The following is a 20015-nucleotide window of genomic DNA, read 5'->3' on the forward strand; positions in this document are numbered from 1 at the left end:
CAACACGTCCCGGAGAAAGAGTTGTGTTCGGTAGAGTGGGTTTGGGCTGAATCTCATTTCTAACTTATCACACAAACGTGAGGCAGTCTCAAATTGCTATCTCCCTTCTCAAACCATACAGTGCAGGAAAGAATAAGACACCTGTAGTTCTTGTCCAAAACAGTAGTGGGTCATCTTTTGGATTATAAAATACCCAACACAACTTCTGTATGCTGTAAAATATAAAAAATAAATAAAAATAAGTAAACATCCCCTGACCTGGTACCTTCACCCTGTCCTTCTGGGCACTGCTGGCCCTCGGAGACACAAGGTCTGAGCGCAGGGGTAACAGAGGACACATGGAGAGGAAGAGCCAAGTTCCTCTGAACCCAGGGAATTCCAGGTCAGAGGTCAGTGTCATGAGGAGACAGACGGGGCAATGAATCACCCTCAGATACTCCTCCTTCTGAAGAAGGAACTACAGAAACTCATTGCCACTGGATTATGGCAAGGGAAGGGTGTCATCCTTTAAGGAGGTGGTTAATGAGAAAATCTGCTCCGATTTTGGTCAGAGCGGAACACGTGACTAAGCAGGTTAGCAGGCAATGTGAAAGAGCTGTGTGCACCATGGACACACTACATATAACTGCACTGATAAATTATCACAGGAGCCCTTTTTACTCATTAGGTTCAATAGGTCAAGTTCAATAAATTGCTATAACAGCTAGTTGCACGGAATTTGGTTTGGTGAGCTCATACAATTAAAAGATATACAGAAAAATGATACACTGTAGAGCCAATAATTAACAGCATACACCCAACACATCTTCACATACCCTCAATTTGGGCAGGATCTTGAGAGCTTTGTGTTTCAGTCTAGAGAGGGAATAGTGAGTCCACAGAGGGAAGGAGCATCCTGCAGTCCCAGAGGTGATATACTGTACACTACTCTCTTTAGCTGTTTCTTGTCCTGAGCTCTCAGGTGCGCACAGAAGGAATACAGCTGTTTGCAGTGAAACATCTCTAATGCAGCGAACTGGAACTAGTTGACTTAGCAGTACCAGGGAGATCAGAGCCAGACTGGTCCAGGAGCTGCATCAGTGCCAGGCCAGAGGAAAGAGCTTACAGATGGACATTACACTGTGACACTGTGAATCAACATCTTGGCTTGTCATCACTGTCACTAATCTTGGCAAGAGCTGAGTATTATATGAGCATGAATAGAATGAAATCTTCTTTCATGTATGCAATCATAATGAGAACTGAATCTGTCTTCCCTCTGGTGCCCTGTCACTGCAGGTGGGCTGTGGGCCTTGTATTTTGAGAGGGGACAGATGGTGTAACATTGCACACTTCACAGGATCCTGCTGGCAGGAAGTGTCTTCTTCACTCTTGCAGCATGATGGCTTGTGGCACTGGGCTGAGCTGACTAACAGCTGGCAGCTCTGAGCTGAGAAGCAATTTAAGAAAAAAAGTGATGATCCCAGATTTAAAACATCCTTACAGGTATATGTTCATCCACTCCACACTTCCACTGGGCTATCTTTGAGCACAGTCTGAGTAGCTCCTTGTCATATCAGCTCCTTGTGTTTTCAAAAACAGGAGATAGCTTAAGTTTTTTCAAATTTTCTATTTAGTTGATGGTTTTCAATAAAAAAGGATGGTCAAATATATTCCAATACATCATATTATATGTTCAGGTGGGTAGATTACATTACATTATATTATATTACAAATGATAATGAAACATTTTCTACAGGCAATCCCATTTGTTTCTCTGAACACATTGTCGAATGTCTGAAAAATGGATACACAGGCCCACACAATCAGTGGAACTCAGTCTGCACATGTTCGGTACAACACTTCATCCCTGAACAGGTCTGCAACACAGGGCAGTGAAATTGTTTAATGATGTCAAAATAACAAATTTGAATTTGTTATTTTTTGTTACTTTTTTCTACTGGGAAACACCCTTACCTCTGAGGTTCTACCCGTGAAAATGTTTAGCTAAGAGAAAACATGAAACTGGGACTGCATTTTTGATATAGTAATGGTCTGAAGTGCATCTCTCCTCTTGAGCGCAAATTTACTGCTGTGCAGAAGCACACATGCAGGCTATATACTACATGAGTCTACTTTCACATCTGATCCCACACAAGGTAACACATGACTGGAGGCCACTCAGCCCATTCGGTAGGTACAGTAGGAGCTAATTGATCCCTGGATCTCTTAAAGGAAACCAGGTTATCATCTTCAAGAACATGGCTGGTAGCTTGTTTCAAAACTACAAAAAGCATTTTGCCATCACTTCCAAACCTCAATAATATTGTTTTTTTAAAGAGTATATTGAAAATAAATCAAAAGAGACATGCTGAAGATTTAACGTAAGAATTATTCTTAATACCTAAGATAAAAATACAAGCCATACTGTATGTTTTTGTGCTTTATTACACAATGTAAAATATATATTTAGGAAAATTAAAAGCTTAATTTGATATACAGTAAGAACAAGATAATGGATAGAGAATAATGCAGACAAGGGATGAATGCCCCAACTATAGTAATGAAATTTGTGGTGTACCACATGGATCTATGTTAGGACCTTTGCTCTTTGTTATTTATATCAATAATCCAGATTCTGGTATTAGTAACATTGTAACCTTTTCTGGTGAAAAGAAAATTTAATGTTATTTAGATCAAGTCTGATTATATACAGTATCTAGGAAATTTATTCAGACTGTGCAGAGAACTACTTCAGGGTGGGTAGTTAAGCAAAACTGAGCTTGAACAAGCTAGCTATGAAAAACGAAATTGATGGAATATTCTACACTCCTCCGTCCTTTTGCAAATGAGAAATGTCATATATAATTTGTACTCAATGAATGCTACTTCAATAAATGATTTTTCTGCTCTGCCTTGGGTACAAATTATACCATTTTTTGTGGAACACAGGCAGATGCTTAAAGACAGTTATTTGTGCTTTTTCAGTTGTACATTAAAAGCCAGATGGTGACTCCGTTAGTGGAAGAATAACCTTTGTCATTGTAATTAAACAGAAGTGGAACACAAACATAAATCAATTGCTGCACTAAAGACTGAAATCCCTCAATTACCCATCATGAAGGACAAGTAGGACAGGCAGCTTTTAAACTGGGAACAGAAAATTGACTGAACTTCATTTAACATTCCTTGTGAACACGTGAGTACGAAACACACACAGCTCCTGAAGGCTTAACGACAGGAGGCCAATCAGCCCATCTACTGTATGTAAGAGCGGTGTTCTTTACGAACCTTGTGGGGGTCTCCAGGCGAGGTCCGGCAGCTGAGGTATCCAAGGCCAGCGACGAGGTAGAGTGGCAGTTATTCCAGGCAGGGTCACGTCCAGGTAGGTGGCAAGGAGAGAGGCAAACTAAGTCGACTGGAGTGAGGCAAGAGCCAGAAATCCCTAACCAAAGAGTCAACGTTGAGGAAGTCCAGACCAGGTAGAGAAAGGTGCTGAGGAGGAAATTGCGAGGTGAGCTCAGGAGGCAGAAGAGATCCTAATACCAAGCGATGTTACTGAGGGTTGAAATAGTGAAGGAAGGGGTGTGTAAGGGAAATTGGATAATGAGGGGTTAATTGAGACCAGCTGCAGCCGTAACAATCTAACCTGTTTGGCAGTTAGGAGATAATTAATGCAAGGAGCTCATCCAGCCATTTCCTTGAGCATGTCATGGTAGAGGCTCCAGTAGGATGGCTGGGTAGCCTTTGCTGGGCACCTACACTCTTTTATATCAATAAGTACATTCCTGTTCACATTATTAAATGCACTTCCACATACAGTACTCCCCTCGTATTCTTTGCTTTGTGTCTCAGATGCCTGCTGGGGTGACTTTCTCAGTGTGTTGGAGGATTCTGAGTACTTCTGTCAGGTCTCTGCTTAATCAGAATAGTCAAGAAGGTGTTTAATGGCCCCCTGGATAAGCCCTTGATCAGATTTCCAGGGTTTCCCATTGCAAATACCTTCAGAATCTCCTTCATAAAGCAGACATTCCAGGTTAATACATTATAAACAAGGAGAGGTGAGGGAGAGATTCAGTGCTGTCAGGGATTGAACAATTTCTAGGTTGTGATGCCCTTGAGCACAGACAGAGTTAAAAACAACTTATTAATCAAGAAAAGGTTAATGAAAGGTGTTTTCCATGACTCAGCGATTTTGTCATGATCAAGTGGAAGTCTAAGCAGTTTGCTGGCAGGGGACCTTGGATTGATTCAGACACGCCATTGGTTATGCCACAAGCTTCAGTGTCTGGCTAAATCACTTGCCTGGCTTGCAGCACTGCTTGTTGAGAGCAATATCATACATCAACAGCAGCAGGGTCTGCTTGTTTACTCCAGACTGAAATCCAAGTCAATGCAGCAGAATTGATAGGAGCCTCAGGCTGGCCTTACTTTAGCCTTACTACCCCTTATAAGCAGTACACTTAGACGTGTGGGGTATTTCTATAATTTATATGAAGTCTGTGTCTACATGAGACCCAGGAACTATTAGAGATCTGCTCTTTATTTATAAGCTCTTCAAATACGCTGGACACAGAACCATGAAGAAACGTACAACATGCAACCTTTGTGTCAGTCACACACTGTTATTACTGAAACTACTCAGCAGTTTCACACTATTGGTACATCATCGGTAGGTTCTGTTCTGGAGTATTAAATCCTTTTATAATACAAATGGGGTTTCTAATGATAAGTCAGGAGAGGTGACACGTTAGCTTGTCCAACATAATCCCCTTTGACGCCACTGAAAAGCTCTGCATTCCACAGTGAGCCTCTCTCTTCCTCACCCTTGTCTCTCCTCTCCCTCCACAGACTGTGTAGCTGCCCTGGGTTCACTCTTCTCCCTGCATGGGGCTCCTGTCTACCTCTTCCAGCAGCCTGGAGGCAGGACTGAGCCAAAGATTCTCATACCTGACCTCATCAAAAACGTTCCTAAAGGCGTCATTACTCAGTCTGGATTCTGCTTTGTACCATGAAGTGTAGAGCAAATGTGTCTGCAATCTATAAAGTATTTACCTTCAGAATGTACCACAGTAACAGTGCGCAGAACTGTAGTGAGGGGCTTCGTACCGTGGGCTCTTGGTATCATTGTTATCATTCGCAGTGAGAAAGAACTGGCCAGACCAGTACACAGTGCAGAACCAGGGAGCCCCAAACCAGAACCCTGTGAGCTCAGAGCGCACAATTGTGTTATTTCCTTTTTTCTTTTCACTCGCTCTCAGACTTTAATGGCTTAATTGAAGTAATCAGTGGATAAGAACTCTGTCAGTTGTGTTTTCCAGGTCTTAATCAAGAGCTATTTAAATTGTGCCTTGAAAGCTTGCAGAAACCTGGTGCTCAGCACTGGAGTTGCCCATCTCTGTCATGTGTGAATTTTTCTTGCTCACTTGCTTTTGTAGCTTCCTGCTCCTGCCTGTCTTGCTGGGTATTTCACAAAATGTGCTGCCTTCAGCTGGTGGCAGCCTGTACAAACTTTTCTCCCTTATATTTATATATCCACCTGGCCAATCACTGTTGTTGTGTCAGTCAGGTGACACTGAACAACAGGATGTTAGCCACAGGCTTATGGGAGATGTACAGTAGTTCCCACAGCACAATGCCACCATGGACACTGTGGTTAGGGTAATGAGAGTATAGATAGAAGGCTGTGGGTTCAAATTCCAGGTTAAACCCAAATTGCTCCAGTGATACATTCACTTGTATAAATGGGTACAAACGTAAGTTGTGTTGGATAAAAGCATCTGCCACAACAAACATTAATTCTGAAATTTATTTTGAAATCCCATGAGATGACAGCCAATCCTGTGAAAGAACTGGGTGACTGGATCGCAGTCAGACAGCAATACAGTCAGTGAATTGTGTCAGACTGTGTTCTGGTACTGGTACAACTGAAAGAAACCACTCTGAGAGTTCTCAAATGTCTAAAAATCTGATTGACTGGAAAGTTAATCCTCTTCCCTGTGCGCTTACCACCAGAGGACGGGCTTGGTTACTGTACGCAGTGGAGGGCGAGCAGACGTGAAATGTAGATTTTCTCACACACACAATTGAACTATGCTGAGAACAAGAGGAGGGAAAAGAGGAACTGAATCCAGTAAGAAAAAGACAACAGACAAGACAGAGACGGTCCACATGGGTGTCATATCTCACCAGTGACTCCAGCGCTCTGCCTGGTTCGTTTATAATTGAAAAATGTCTAGCAAAGATGGATCACCTTCCCTTTGCAAATTATTATTTTTCATAGCAAATTAGCAACAGATCATGTTTACAGCATCTTCTGGCACCACAAGAGGGCAGCAAACACTCATAGAAACAAGTGAGAAAAATGTGCTCAAATAGAGATAATACCAAACAATATCTCTCCACTGTGCTGAGTGTTATAATCAAGGATATGAAAAGAAGCAACCATATTCATACATATTCAAATTACATTGTGGAGTTAATGGGCTGAAAAGATTTTCAGCAGCAGAGTAACTTTACCTATTACTAAAGACAATATTCTGTACGTTTAAGAACAGAATACTTTGAAATAGTAGCCACCGAGCCATTTTTAAAACATTTGAAATAACTCCGCAAAAGAATAAATTGATCCCTGGGTCAGGTGTGTGCAGATGTCATAGTAGCCTCAAAAGTAACTGTAAAGAACTCATTCGTGTATCACTGAAAATCACCACCTCCTCAACATGCCTGCATGCAGTCTGATTAAGGCAGGGTGCATCTACGAATATGTACAATGTGCATTTCCTCACTGAGAGGTAGCCTTCATTGACCCAAAGCAAAAATAAATCATTTAGTTGCCTTTTTACTTTGTGTGGTAGATGCTGTGAAAGTCTTTGCTTTGCAACCTTAATGAATTCCGAAAGAAATACAAATCTTTTTTAAGGCTTGATTCAGGGGATGCTAACAGGGCAGAATGGCTGAGAATTAATTAAAGTCTTGGAAAAATGTTTGTGCTAATTAGTCTCATGGGAGGCAGAGCTAATCAGCCTGCAAGAATGCGTCAAGAAGTATACACTACAAGCAGACAATTACCTGTCAAGCTTTCCTTCCTAACTTTCTCATGCCTTCCAGTTAATTTAGCATTGCTATTTTTGGTTTTAAAGTCACAGATACTGAGAATAATTTAAGACCTCTAAGAATTTATGCTCAAATGAGCAACCATGGGCTCTGTCACTTATTTACAAAGTGCATAGCGAGTAAAATTAATGAAACTCAACTGTAAGAAAACCACTTCCATTAAAAGCTAGCCAGTTAACTTCCCTATTTCTCCTCCTAATGAAATGGTTTGGCTTCCAAAATATCTCTGTTTTCACCATCCCCACTGCCTCACACCCGTGTCTCGGCGAGACACAACATTCCTCATCTGGTCCAGGAAAACTAATCTGTCCTGTTCCAACCTCACTGGTTCAAACGGAGAACCCAATTGTCAGGAAACACCACAGTCCTCACTCTTCCTGTACACCTGTAGTTAGAGATATATTCATATTCGTAATCACCTGCCCTACAATCACACAAACAACACAACCAACTGCCTTGAATGAATAGAATAATCCCACAGGTTTGCAGGTTGGTCTTCCTTGTAGAGCAGACAGACCTCCCCTGACTCCCGATGACAGACTGCCTGGTACGCCCTGGCGTCCCCTCTCAGTCCAGCTCGTCCAGCACCCAGTCGTGTGATGGCCTCCTGCCCTCCTGCCCTCCTGCCCTCCTGTCAGCAGCCGTAATCCCCACCCCTGGCCGTCCACCTGCCAGAAAACAGATTCCAACAGTCGCCTCAGGGACACAGATCTCTTTAACCAACTGGCCTTTCGCCTGATCACTTCTTTCTACAGAGACATCTCAGGATCTGGAGCCTCGCTCTTTTTATCTCTCTCACTTATCTGGTTGATGCTTTTATAAAAAAACTGCACTCTATATGTCCTTTTTCATTCATATTTGATCAGAAATATCACTCTGTAATTTGAATAAATACAGACATACAAAATGGGGGCAGTAAAGGTTCATTATTCCTGTTAAAGTAGCAGATCACGAAGAAGCATTGTGTGTGAGTAACGGTTTAAGGTCTGTGTGGAAACTGATGGAATCCTCTGTACACAGCTTGAAACCATCTTGAACATGAGCATCTTGTAGACCAGGCTAGAATGTTAGTAAGAATGGAACTAGAAAAAGTGACACATGTTGAAGTCATTCGAGTAGGGAGCTGCATTGGTGTACATTGGCAGCAAAGGAACAGGTAAAGGATTATTCCACCCTGAAAAGTAGAAACAAGAAACACTTCTCAAACAAGAAACACTTCTCAGCATTGGAGCTTCACCAGGCGTGGTGAGCTTATGAGGTGTGCTCACACCTGAGGACCCCACAGCTGAAACGTGTTTCTTCTCCCTGCTTCCACCAATTGTGGAATTAATTTAACTTCTTCTTTCACATAGAGGTGGTATTGCACTTTATAGCATTTATGACAGAAATATTAATGTTCACAATTATGGGTATCAGGTAACACTCCAGACAGACAGCCTTAAAGAGATGTTTCCCTGTTCACATAAAACACAAATTGCAAATTGTCTGTATTCTCTGCCATTTTTAAAAGTCATTGTTCTGTTTTTTTTGTTTTTTGAATTATATAGTTTCTGAATTTCACAAAAGATGAGGAAACATTTTTCTGGTAACACATTAAAGATCATTACTGTCTTCTCAGCAAGATAATATTCTCATATATATTTTAATGTGTTGAATGCTTTTCCTTGGAGAAGGAAGCCCTTTCAGGGGGAAATGATCTAGAAAGGAACATCTGTGCAAGGAAGAACTATCAAGCGGCAAATTACTGTGAGAATGTGAGGCACAAAAAAATGATTTATGAAATCTTTATGCAAGCTACATTTGACTGATTTAAGAAAAAAATGATATATAGATCTCAAAGCTCAAAACGGATAAACTTATTAACCACTATAAAACAGTAAAAAATACTTCTGTAAAGAATCCCTGCTGATGGGAGACCTGGTGAGGTACAAATCCAGTGCAGAACCCGAGAGTCAGCTTTGCTCTAGCATTTCTTAGAAGCTAATAGATACAGTACCAGTACATTTACTGTAAATAAACTTTAAAAAAACAGTTCAAGGCTATGATCCTTTATCATTTTAAGAGTCACTGTCATGCCCACGAGAGTATTTCATAATCACCTGTCTAATTGACTTGTTCAATTAATACAAACCTTAAGATTGCCTTTCATTAAAAAAAAAATGTAATTCTGAATTTATACAGTTATAGTGCAGCAGAGCAGACAGAAAACTAATTTCTGAGCTTCATAGACATTGCACCTGTTAAAGTTATTTGTGAAGTGTCCTAATATTTGTTCTCTATTGTACATAGTAGGAATGTGCACACATTTGTGATATGCAGTACTGTACATACAGTATATGCACTTAACAAGTCACCCAATCTTTTGTTAATTTAACCTGTTTGGGGTTTTTCTCAGGATGCCCAAGCTGCACCCGGGGCAGCTGCTCTTGCTCACTGTATTAACTTCCAGAACAAGCAGAAATGACAAACACAAGATCAGAATAAGTGAAGCTGACTGACAGACGGCCATTCAGCCACATCATGCGCCTATGTGTGTTCTGAACGTGTTGTGTAATAAAGGCCATACCAGCACTGATACTGATCTTTTAACATCATTTCCTGTAATGTTTATTGAAACAGAAACATGCTAATTCAAACCAGCTTGCTGTAATGATAACAGCGATGATAAAGCAAGCAATGAGATTGTTTTGCTGTGGCGTCACCATGTCCCTCAAATCCTGTACATTCCCCGGTCTACTGCAGCAAACAGAGCGCAAGAGGCAACAAAGGCAGCACAGCAACACGTTTTCCTAAACTCTATTGAAAACGCCCCCATGCAGCTCTGCTGTTGTTTCTGGGGTTTTTCTGTTTCATTTCTGTCCAGGCTGCTATCACCAGTAGAGCTTGGGTTCAGTGAGGTAGGCTTGACCTGTCCTGAGACACTACTTGTGCACCTGCATTCATCAGCCATGTCTCAACCCCGCAGGCACACAGACAGGTGGGACCCAATGGAGGACTTAAGGCATGATGACCCATTAATGCCCACGAAAGCTGCAGGAGTCGCTGTTGCACTGTCACAGCGAATGACTAAAGGCTCCCAGAGTTGGTGCTTGGCCAGCATTGCACCAGTCAACAATCTGTTTTAATCTTTAAGATTTTTGTATCTCACTTGTGTGTGTGTGGGTGAGATCCTACGTTAAAAATTGTGCTACTTAAAAAAATAAAATATTCCACATACTCAAGTGCTATCAGAAAACACAAAAATGAATACCTAGATTATTTCATTAATGGGATAATTTATATCTGCTGCTTGACCGTGGGGGAAAACCTGAACTGTGATGATCCAACTTCATAATGATGACTAAAGATATATGTGTGTACTAATGGCACCAGGCACATATGCTAATAAACTGCTGAAGAAAGCAAAATAATTATTATTAACATTTTGTCAGGGTGTATTGTTTTTCTGCAGACTTTCACACCCATAGCAGACTATGTGGGTGTCACAGGGGACTGGTATCAACACCTGGGAGGAGTCAGGCTGCAGACTGACACAAATACCTGGGTATTTGACTGCACCATTGTTGAGCAACAATGCCACACAAAATAATTACATTTTGAAAATGCAGTTAGGAGAAAATCCAGTATTTTTGTGCAGCTTGAGAGATGTAAGAACAGACATAAGTATCAAATGGCAACTTCATATTTCAAAAAGAAATACTATCCACAAACATACTGTATACTGTACATCTCAAATATCTAGTTAGAGACCAAAACATTTTTTTAGACATGACCAATTGTATACCTCATTCAAAACTTGAAACTGAGCAAAGGAAGGCCTTATTTCCTTTTGCTTTTCTAATGTGATTTATTATGCTATATGTATAACATTCTTGCTCTGTGCTTTAAATGGGAGGGAGAAGTAATAATTGGTGATGTGTAGAGTTATATACTGTAGGTGTGTGAATGTGAGCACTGAAACCCCTCAGAAACACAACTCAGTGTGAGTTAACCAGTACCAAGTACTTTGTCATGTGTGATGAGGATACAATAAGAGCTTTGAATGTGTCCATAGATCATTCTAAAGGCCTTTTTGTGCTCCTGATTACCTCCTCAATATCATGTTAACCTGAGAGGAAAATTCAGTAGAAAAGGTCTAACTGTTTTGTACTGGTGACCAATTTCTTCCAGTTTTAAACATTTCTGATCCCAGTAGCAGCCATTTTAGTACAGCACCACCTTTTAAAGAGGCACTTTACATCTTACTGGAATGATCATATTATCTGTTCAAGCAAACTTGTGAACATTTTATATATTTCACATCAAGAAATACCAGTTCACAGCTCTTGAAATGAGCTTCCAATTTCCACTGGACACTACTGAACTTTTGAAGAAGGAAAAACTGAGACAACCCTCTGCAGCTGCTCAGTTCTGATCGACCCAGCCCAGGACAACTACAGGGCAACAAGAAAGAGAGATGAAATATTGTTTGTTTCTGACGTCCACCTCACTGAGTACCATGAAAGCCACCGATCCCTCACCTCACACAAGGTGACTGATGGCGACATCATGATGACATGATGCAAACCTGCAAACCCTTGGGCAGTGAGGAGTGGTCCTGAGAAGCTGCAGCTGTCGGTCTTGTTCGCTGATGGTGGAACAGGTCAAACAAACTGACTTAAACTGAAGAGGGCCTCATCACCAAGCCTGCTGATGTCCACACAAGAGCATGACATTGTTTGGGCAGCTGGAGTCAGCTTGAGGAATCTACTTGTTGTTGATGGCACATTGTACGGCGTAATGTTCACATCACCTCTGCTAGAGCTACAGAAGCTGTTAACAATTAACAGCATCAACAATGCCAAGTAATACTCATCATGCCATGGCAAAGGTCACTGAAGATGTTCTCATGGATTGTAGCTCTACTGAGCACGAGCTAAAATAATATGGTAGACATGGATTAAACTGACACTTTCGGGCCGCTGTTTCAATGACTCAGTGAAGACCTGTGTTGTGTGCAATGTCTCCTTTAATGTACTGTACACCCCTTTGTTTCCATGCGTGTATTTAAATAATGACTGGTAAGCCAGCTATGGACTATTTACATAGGAGCACTTGAAATGAATATATCAATTCAACTTTTAAGCATTTTTGTCAAAAACATATTTCTAGCATCACAACCAAAATTGAAGAAAACTGCTTGAATCTTGGGTTGCATTTCTAAAAGGGCATTTTGATTCATGATCTACTGCAGATCCATTTATTCAGTTTTTGCATTGTAGTTCTGACATATATCTGAAAATACACTCCATTCCATTATCTTAATACGACAGAACTTTCTTTTAATTTTAGAAAGTATTATGACTTATAATTTTAGTATTTTACATAGTTATAAAATTGAATGAATGTTTTTATTTTTTGTGGGTTGGTTGCAGCTGAAATTCTTTACTTCAATAAGATGCTTGGTACTTAATTGAATGTGACTATTGTGAGTTCCCATAAATAAAAAGATCCTCCTTGCAGGAAGATAAATATATTCATAAAATAGTTTTCAAAGTGGTTCAACCTAAGTGTCAAAGAAAGATCAAAAGAGCTTTCGTCTAAAGGTTCAGTCACGGACATAAACACCCCGTACATGTGGATGCATTTCAAGCCGTACTGTGGACTTAAAAAGAAGTCCTGTGAGCTCAATCTTGAAAGCAAATGTAGCATAAAAGACAAAGTCAGTTACTTTTCATTTCACACACAGAAAACACAGATAAGTAGGCATTCAGAAATTTAAATTACGTGTAATGTTTTATAGAGAGTAGTGTGCACTGGAAATGCAAAAGGCACACGTTTACATTAAGGACCAAGGGTGAATTAAACAGGCTGCATACATGTGTACATTTAAACACAATCAACTATTAATCAGATCATTGCAATACATCTGCAGATATTTGGCTGACACTTTTGCCCAAAACATCTTACACTTGCACCCATTTATGTGCATTTTCTAGATTCCTCCCTGTTGTTATTGCTTAAATGAATAAGACAGTAAGACCTCCCAATGCAATTCGTTTAGTAGTGCCTAGCTACCGGTGTAAACAATAGTAAGGCCACATGGTCTGCAGCAAAGTTTAGAAGTGCGTCCCACCTCAATGCCAGTGCATCAAAGGTACCGCAGGAGAAATCCACCTCAAAGCCCTGCGTCCAAGACACCGCTGTCTCCTGCACCTCGCCTGCAGAGGCGGGAATCTCAGGCAGGCAGGCAAGAGACAAACAGTGGGTGGGCCGGCACCTTCGAGTCCATGACCACTCCTGGGAGGACAAACTGTGTGAGGCTGCATTTACTGTGGAGCAATTGGCTGCCTGGAGAAAACGCCGTTCTCTCACAGTCCCCTACAATCTGTCCAGGCCTGACGCTACCGCTCTGTCCGCAGGTGAAGACAGCGCCAGCCACCCCTAAACTGATCCCGAGCCATCTCAGCCCCACAGACGGCAAGACGGTGGTGTTACAGGGCTCCGTGCACTCAAACCTGTTCTCTCCTGATACTCTTCGATCCTTTTTTAACAGTTTGGATTTCCCATACTTTCACATGATAAGATGATTTCTTTCCCCTGGTTGCAGGACTGGTTTGTAAGCAATCGTTTTCTCTCCTGATTTAGCACACATTTCTAACATATTTCAAGAAAAAACTGCTGACGTTGCAGATTGTAGACTGTTTAGAGCCTAGGCCGCCCTGATAACCTAAGCACAAAACTGAGTTCACTTTGGGAGACGACAGGATCATTTCAGAAAACTAGAAGACAGTTTTCCAGATTTGGATTAACAGATGAAAATAAATAGTGTCTTTAGTGGTTTTCACAAAAAATACATTATTTTAGAACACCCCCTTATGAGATGTGTAATGATATTATACATAATAAACAAGAGTGTGATAAGATAGAAGTACCAGCTTCTTGTTGCTGTGAGGCAGCTTTTGCATGGCACTTCAACTTGCTTATCCTTACATTACCGCAGGGTTATCACTGGTAAGAAACTCTAGCAACGAATCAAGATGTAAAACAGGATCTGAATTCAACATAAGAGAAAGCATAGAAAATTGAAGGATGTTAAGATAAGGGGTAGAGAGGAAAGCCGTTGGGATAAGATTTTACAGTGTAGTATATTCAGGGAAGCTTGATTTGGGAAACTTATTAAAAATAAAGAAGCTCTAACTGGTTCAGTTAAATTAATGGCATTACTAATAATAGGAGGGACAGAAAAAAATATATTTGTTGATCTTTCTTTTAAAAAATATAACATTTGATAACAACCCGACTAACACAGACTCTAGAGTGTCATCAGATGGCTGGCTACAATCACTGTTACCAGTAAATCTTTGGTAGGCAGAATTTGATACACAGCAGGTAAACTCGTGCTTTATGACAATTTGTGATACTCCATATTGCTTAAGGTACAAAAAAGTTTAACAATGGAATACGTAATAATCTTGTTGCGAAACTTGGTACTGTAAATGTGGTGCACATATCATTAATCCTCCCATTTCTTTAAAAACAGAAACAAAAATAAACTCTCATAAAAGAATAAAGAAAAATCCCAGGTATATAACCATCCCAAATTTGGGGTCAAAACCTCATTAATTCTGCCTGCAATTGATTCTCCCCAGATAACTTAAATTTTATCACAGAATGTTTTTCCCAGGTCTAGATTATTAAATATTAAGATTTTCAAAACTCCATAAACTATGCATCTTGTTGTTTAAAGTGCCCGTATGGCGCAGGGATGACGTGCTGTCTAGGAGTTAACCCAGGTCAGCCTTCTCCCCACAAAGGTTAGACTCTGAGGAGGTTCTGACCAGAGAATTGAGACAGTTTTTTGCCTCAAGAAATGATGAAAGATCTGAATGCTTCTGGGTTCCCTCTTTTTCCAGTAAATCTTTGCCAGAATCCCTTCCGTTCCTCACCCATTCAGTCTAGGAAACCTCAGAAATACATCTCACATGAAACTGCTCGGGAACTTTTCCTGGGAACCGAATGGCTTTGTCTTTTGGCTTTCTCCTCTAGAGCCAGAGCAGGTGTTTGTGTTAACGTGTGCACGTTTCTATGGGTGAAGTTGTACACAGCACACATTCACAGTCTGCCATCCCAGCCCAGAGAACCAGGGCTGCCATCTTCGCTGGACGAAGAGGCCTGGTGAGAGACACGCTGCCACGCCAGCCGCGGGCAGGGCCAGAACAGCGTGCGCCTGGGCCGGTCAGGTGCCCTCAGGGAAGAAAGGAGAGGAGGGAGTGTTATCTGCGTCCCAGGAATCCCGCCTGCCTGTTGGCCACCCGTGTGCAGGACGCACAGCAGGCAGTTTTGTAGTAGTTGTAGACACAGAGGCGGGCCTGGACAACAACGTTGCAGTTGAAATACTTGTCTCTGCAGTTCTCATCTGGAAACAAGCACAGCAGGTTCAGAGAGTCAGTACAGAACTGCATATTCAAGTAGGCAGCTGCGTCAGCATGCGTAGGCTGCAAAGGAACAGGTGAAGGTTTATTCCATTTATTGACACCTGAAGAAGGCTCCCCAGCTGAAACGTTGTGTCTCGTTTGCTTTCCTTTCGGCATGCAATAAACCTTTACCTGTTCCTTTACAGAACTGCATGTGTCAAGCCACACTTCACTTTCCCCCACAGACAAGCCTTCCATGTTTGAAAACCTCATTAAAGGATTGTGGAGAGGCCCCCTTTTATTGGGTAGCGTGGCCAGGGGGTCTCACCATGAACTGTAACCTTATCTTTTCATAACACGAAACACCTCAACCCAGACAGCAGTGGCAGTAACCTCGCTCGTCGACTGCAGTTGGCCAGGAGCGCTCTTCAACCTTCTTCTTACTTACTGGCGCCCCAACCCGGAAAACGTCCGAGGCTGACATTGTAACCTAATCCCGCTATGCTCACTGCTTCATAAACTTGAGGGCTCTGTGGAAAGGCCCTGTGGAAAAGGCAACCTTCACTGCCTCAGGAACCACTTTTATAGGGAGCAGAAGTCACCAGTTGCAGCCAATTCCCTGATTTCCCTGTGAGAATCCAAAGAATGTGGCTCTCCTGAATACAGTGACTCCGCCCCTTGACGACTCACCCGTGCTTCCAGTCACAGCTTTGCTACATGGATGTACAGTATAAGTACAGTATAGTCCAGCAGTATGTTAATCCTCATATATTCAAAAATGTCTCAGTAGTACTAATAACCAAAGCTGAAATAAAAAAAAAATCCTCATCATCAGTATGAGTTTATGTAATTAACAGCTGTTGACCTTTTTAAGTTGCGTTATGAGTTTAATGTCATAGATTCTTGAGAGGCACAGTAGTGCGGTGGTCTACATTACTACTGTAGCTCACAACACTGTCACCCTGGTTACAGTTCTCCCCCTGTGCTCATGTTGGTTTCCCCTGGGTGCTCCGGTTTCCTCCCACACTCCAAAGACATACTGGTGGGTTAATTGGCTTCTGGGAACACCGGCCCTGACGTGAGTGTGTCTGTGTCTGTGTCTGTTGCCCTGCGCCGGACTGGTGTCCAGTCAAGGGTGTATCCTGCCTTGTGCCCACTACTTGCTGGGATTGGCTCTGTCTCCCTGTACTGGTTAGAAACGGATGGATGTTATAGATACAGGTCTCCAGTAAAACTGATATGGGGATCAGGAAGCCGGGCCTCTGCAGCGTGTCCACTGTCTACACTGCGTCCTCTTGGCTTGGAGGCGGGAAGTCAGGCTATTGCCTGGATTGGATTCTGGCCACAAGTCTCACACAGTCACATTACTGGGGTCTATTATTTATCATTGGGGTTTGTCTACTCCTGAACTAAAGATCCTAAGAGCCACGTCCCCAGAGATGTTGAGAGCTAGCTCTTGTCTCTTTGGGTTTCTGCAGTGGTCTGGCTCTCACACAGAATCGTGTGGCTGTGTCGCCGTCACGCAGGATTCTGCTGTTGACTGACTGAACCGACACTGAAACTATTAACTACTTCACTATAGGGATTGCTTTAAATATTCTTATTGGGTTTTCATTGAAATGTATCTGGGATGATTTTCATCTCAGTATGGGAAATTCTGCTCTTTGTTTCTTTTTTCCAGATGGAACAGCATGATGCCCTGAAACACTGCAGTATTTCTGCTCATACAAATATTTACCAAAACTATCTGTTTCATGGCTAAGCGTCAGCTTCCTCTTTTTGAAATGCAGTGGAAAAACTGTACCGTATAGAACATCAAAGTTAAGTACCTCCTCCACCGTGCAGTCTCTAGCTAAAGCAGAAACACAGCGCCTGGACAGTGCAGAGTCTAACAATCCCAGAAACCCTCATGAGGTCCAGGTCTCACCAGATTTCACTACAATACTCCTCTGCACTGCAGAATGAAAACGAGTACAAACCTTTCCTACCTTTTCCTTATGGTACTAATGTTTTTACGCAGTTTTGTGTGATTTTCAGTGTTCTGTTTGCTGACCATACACCTTCCTTTAAACCCTGCTGACTGCTTTTAGATTCTTTTAGCTGTACAATAGAAAGGGAAAGTGCTCAGCTTGACAGGTAACACATTTTTTAATCAAAAGGCAATATTTTTGTATTCAACTTTCATTTAAAAGCAAACACACTCCTGCTAGATATGGGAGGTTGAGTAAATGATACCTATTTGTTTTAATCTTTTTTGTACTCGTATGTACTCATTCAGTATGATTTTTCATTACACTTGCCAATAACTCATTTACACACAAATTTCAGCAGAACATTACCGAATACAGTTATTTCATCACAATTAGAGATGTGTTTTCTCTTTCTGTTTCTGTGCAGCCCAGGGCCAGTCATGTAAATCTTTAGTATGACCATACACATTTGTGAATTTTATTATTTTAGGCATCATTTTGTAAAGTTGAAATGACTGGTAAAGAGCTTCCGGCACAATGAGCGATTTTCTGGTTGTCACTCAGCCTGACCTGCCTCTGCACTCATGCATTGACACAGTAAATTCTGCTCTTCCAGCAACCCAGACAGCAAGACGAAAGCACTTAACAAATCTAGCAGACAGTCAAAAGAGGCTCCATTCGGAATCATACTTTCACATGCCTCCTTGTCATCTCAGCCCCACCTGACTCTTTCACACTTATCTGACTTTCTGGGCCACTGGGGGATCCCTGGATTCAGCAGGGCAGTGATGCAGGCTGATAGAGAGTTGCCATTTCAATCCACATTAGATAGACAGGGCAGAGGCTTTTACTGCTGAGCTGCTGGGATAAATGCTTCTCAGATGATGGCGTACCTATCTGTGATACACAGGGGTCCGGATTACAGGTCTCTCTCTCTTCGGGACGCAGATGGGGTTCACAGCTGTCACTGGGTGTCATGTCATCCGAGAGGCACCGGACCTCTCGCACCCGAAATCCACCCTCACAGGACTTTGAGCACTGCAGAGAGGGAGAGAGGCGTCTCAGGCAGAGTGACTGGTACAAGCTTGTCCACACCAGGGGAAAAGGCTGCAGTGTTTCGCATCACAGCAACAGCAACAGGCTCATTCTACAGCTCTTCCATTGTCCCAGAGATGCCCTGGGACTGGAGGTAAAACATGATTACAAGAGAATGTCCTAAAATGGTACAAGACAACGAAACACCACTGGTAGAAGAGAAATACAGGTGGCATGCCCAATCCGGGCATTAGACTCAAGGAAAGAAGAAAAGAAGACTGCCAAGAAGGTATTCTCTGATATCTTCTCAATTAAGGTCCTGCCTCAGTACCCCTCTGTAGGTTATAGCAGTGGTTCTCAAACTGTGGTACGCGTACCGGTTGTGGTACGCTGAGCGCCACCAGGCAGTACGCCATATGACCCCGGAACGTTGTTTTGTGCACTGAAAAATTGGGATGGGTTTTCATATTTTCTATTTTAATAAAATTAGTTTGTGTCGAATACACAGCCTACATACTACGATACAGTGTGCTCCAATACTTGAGTGGACACAAGAGCTACTATGTAATTCTATACCATTGCATAGGAATGCATGCTACGAATGCAAGTGACCAATTGTATTTAAAAAACTTAACTCCAGCAAATAGGGAGGTAGGAGAATGTGTGTGATTTTGGAAAAATGCCAATGTTGTAAGCACAAGAAAGCATAGAAATGCGTACTACGAATGCTGTCAATCTTGTGAGCACAGGAAAGCGTGATAGATAACAGAAAAATATTTAAGAACTATTCTAGGTTAATTTGAGAAAAATAAAAATACACAGAGCGTCCCTGTTTCTCTCCCATGCTCATGAAATAAAAACATCTGGGACAAACTCGTGAAATGGAAACAGGGAAAATGCAAGCTTGCGGATTGCTAAAGCAGGTAAGCCCCACACTACCTGCGAAGAACAGCTCAACCTGCTGCCCCCTCTGAAAGACACAGTCACTCAATTATTGAAATGGCGGATGATGTCAAAAGTACGCTGATAGAGCGCTATAAGTATTCTTCTGCCAATCTGTAGACTTAGGCATTGGCTGCCCTACTCTTGAACCATGGACTGAACACTTTTGGGATCACTTCTCCCTATCCTAAACAAGTGAGCCCAAACCACCGTCACTCAGTATCCGTCACTTAAGATCTCTTCTCTGATACTCAAATATTTCTGTACCAAGACTGGTGTGTTTTATGACATGACGGTATTATTTCTCTTTCAGAGCATTTGCTACACCTTTATTTTCTAAATCACTAATATTAGATGTCATTTAGTTCTTGAGTGATTTAACCTGAAAACTATACTTTATATTAAAGATGTTTGAATTTGGGAAGACATCTACCTGTTGTAGATGGCAGTACATTAAGGAGAGGGTCCACATGTGAGCGAGTGGGAATGTCTTTCCTGTTGAACCCCAGGACAACAGTTAGTGCTTACATTACCAGAACCTGTCAGGGAGCAGGAAGTGCAGAACAATTAACAGATA

The 20015-nt window shown here is 41.8% G+C and overlaps 1 protein-coding gene across 1 annotated transcript in view; it reads right to left on the minus strand.

Annotated features, from left to right (window-relative positions):
- Positions 1–12847: 12847 nt before the first annotated feature.
- LOC102694473 (thrombospondin type-1 domain-containing protein 4) overlaps positions 12848–20015 on the minus strand; it is a 149417-nt gene continuing 142249 nt past the window's right edge. The window contains exons 17-18 of the mRNA XM_015343777.2: positions 18355–18499; positions 12848–15493 (exon numbers count right to left, since the gene is read on the minus strand). Coding sequence (XP_015199263.2) covers positions 15351–15493; positions 18355–18499 — 288 coding nt within the window. The 3' untranslated portion in view covers positions 12848–15350. The remainder of the gene's footprint in view (positions 15494–18354; positions 18500–20015) is intronic.

The sequence above is a fragment of the Lepisosteus oculatus genome, chromosome 5, assembly GCF_040954835.1.
Source record: "Lepisosteus oculatus isolate fLepOcu1 chromosome 5, fLepOcu1.hap2, whole genome shotgun sequence".
In the NCBI taxonomy this organism is placed as follows: Eukaryota; Metazoa; Chordata; class Actinopteri; order Semionotiformes; family Lepisosteidae; genus Lepisosteus; species Lepisosteus oculatus.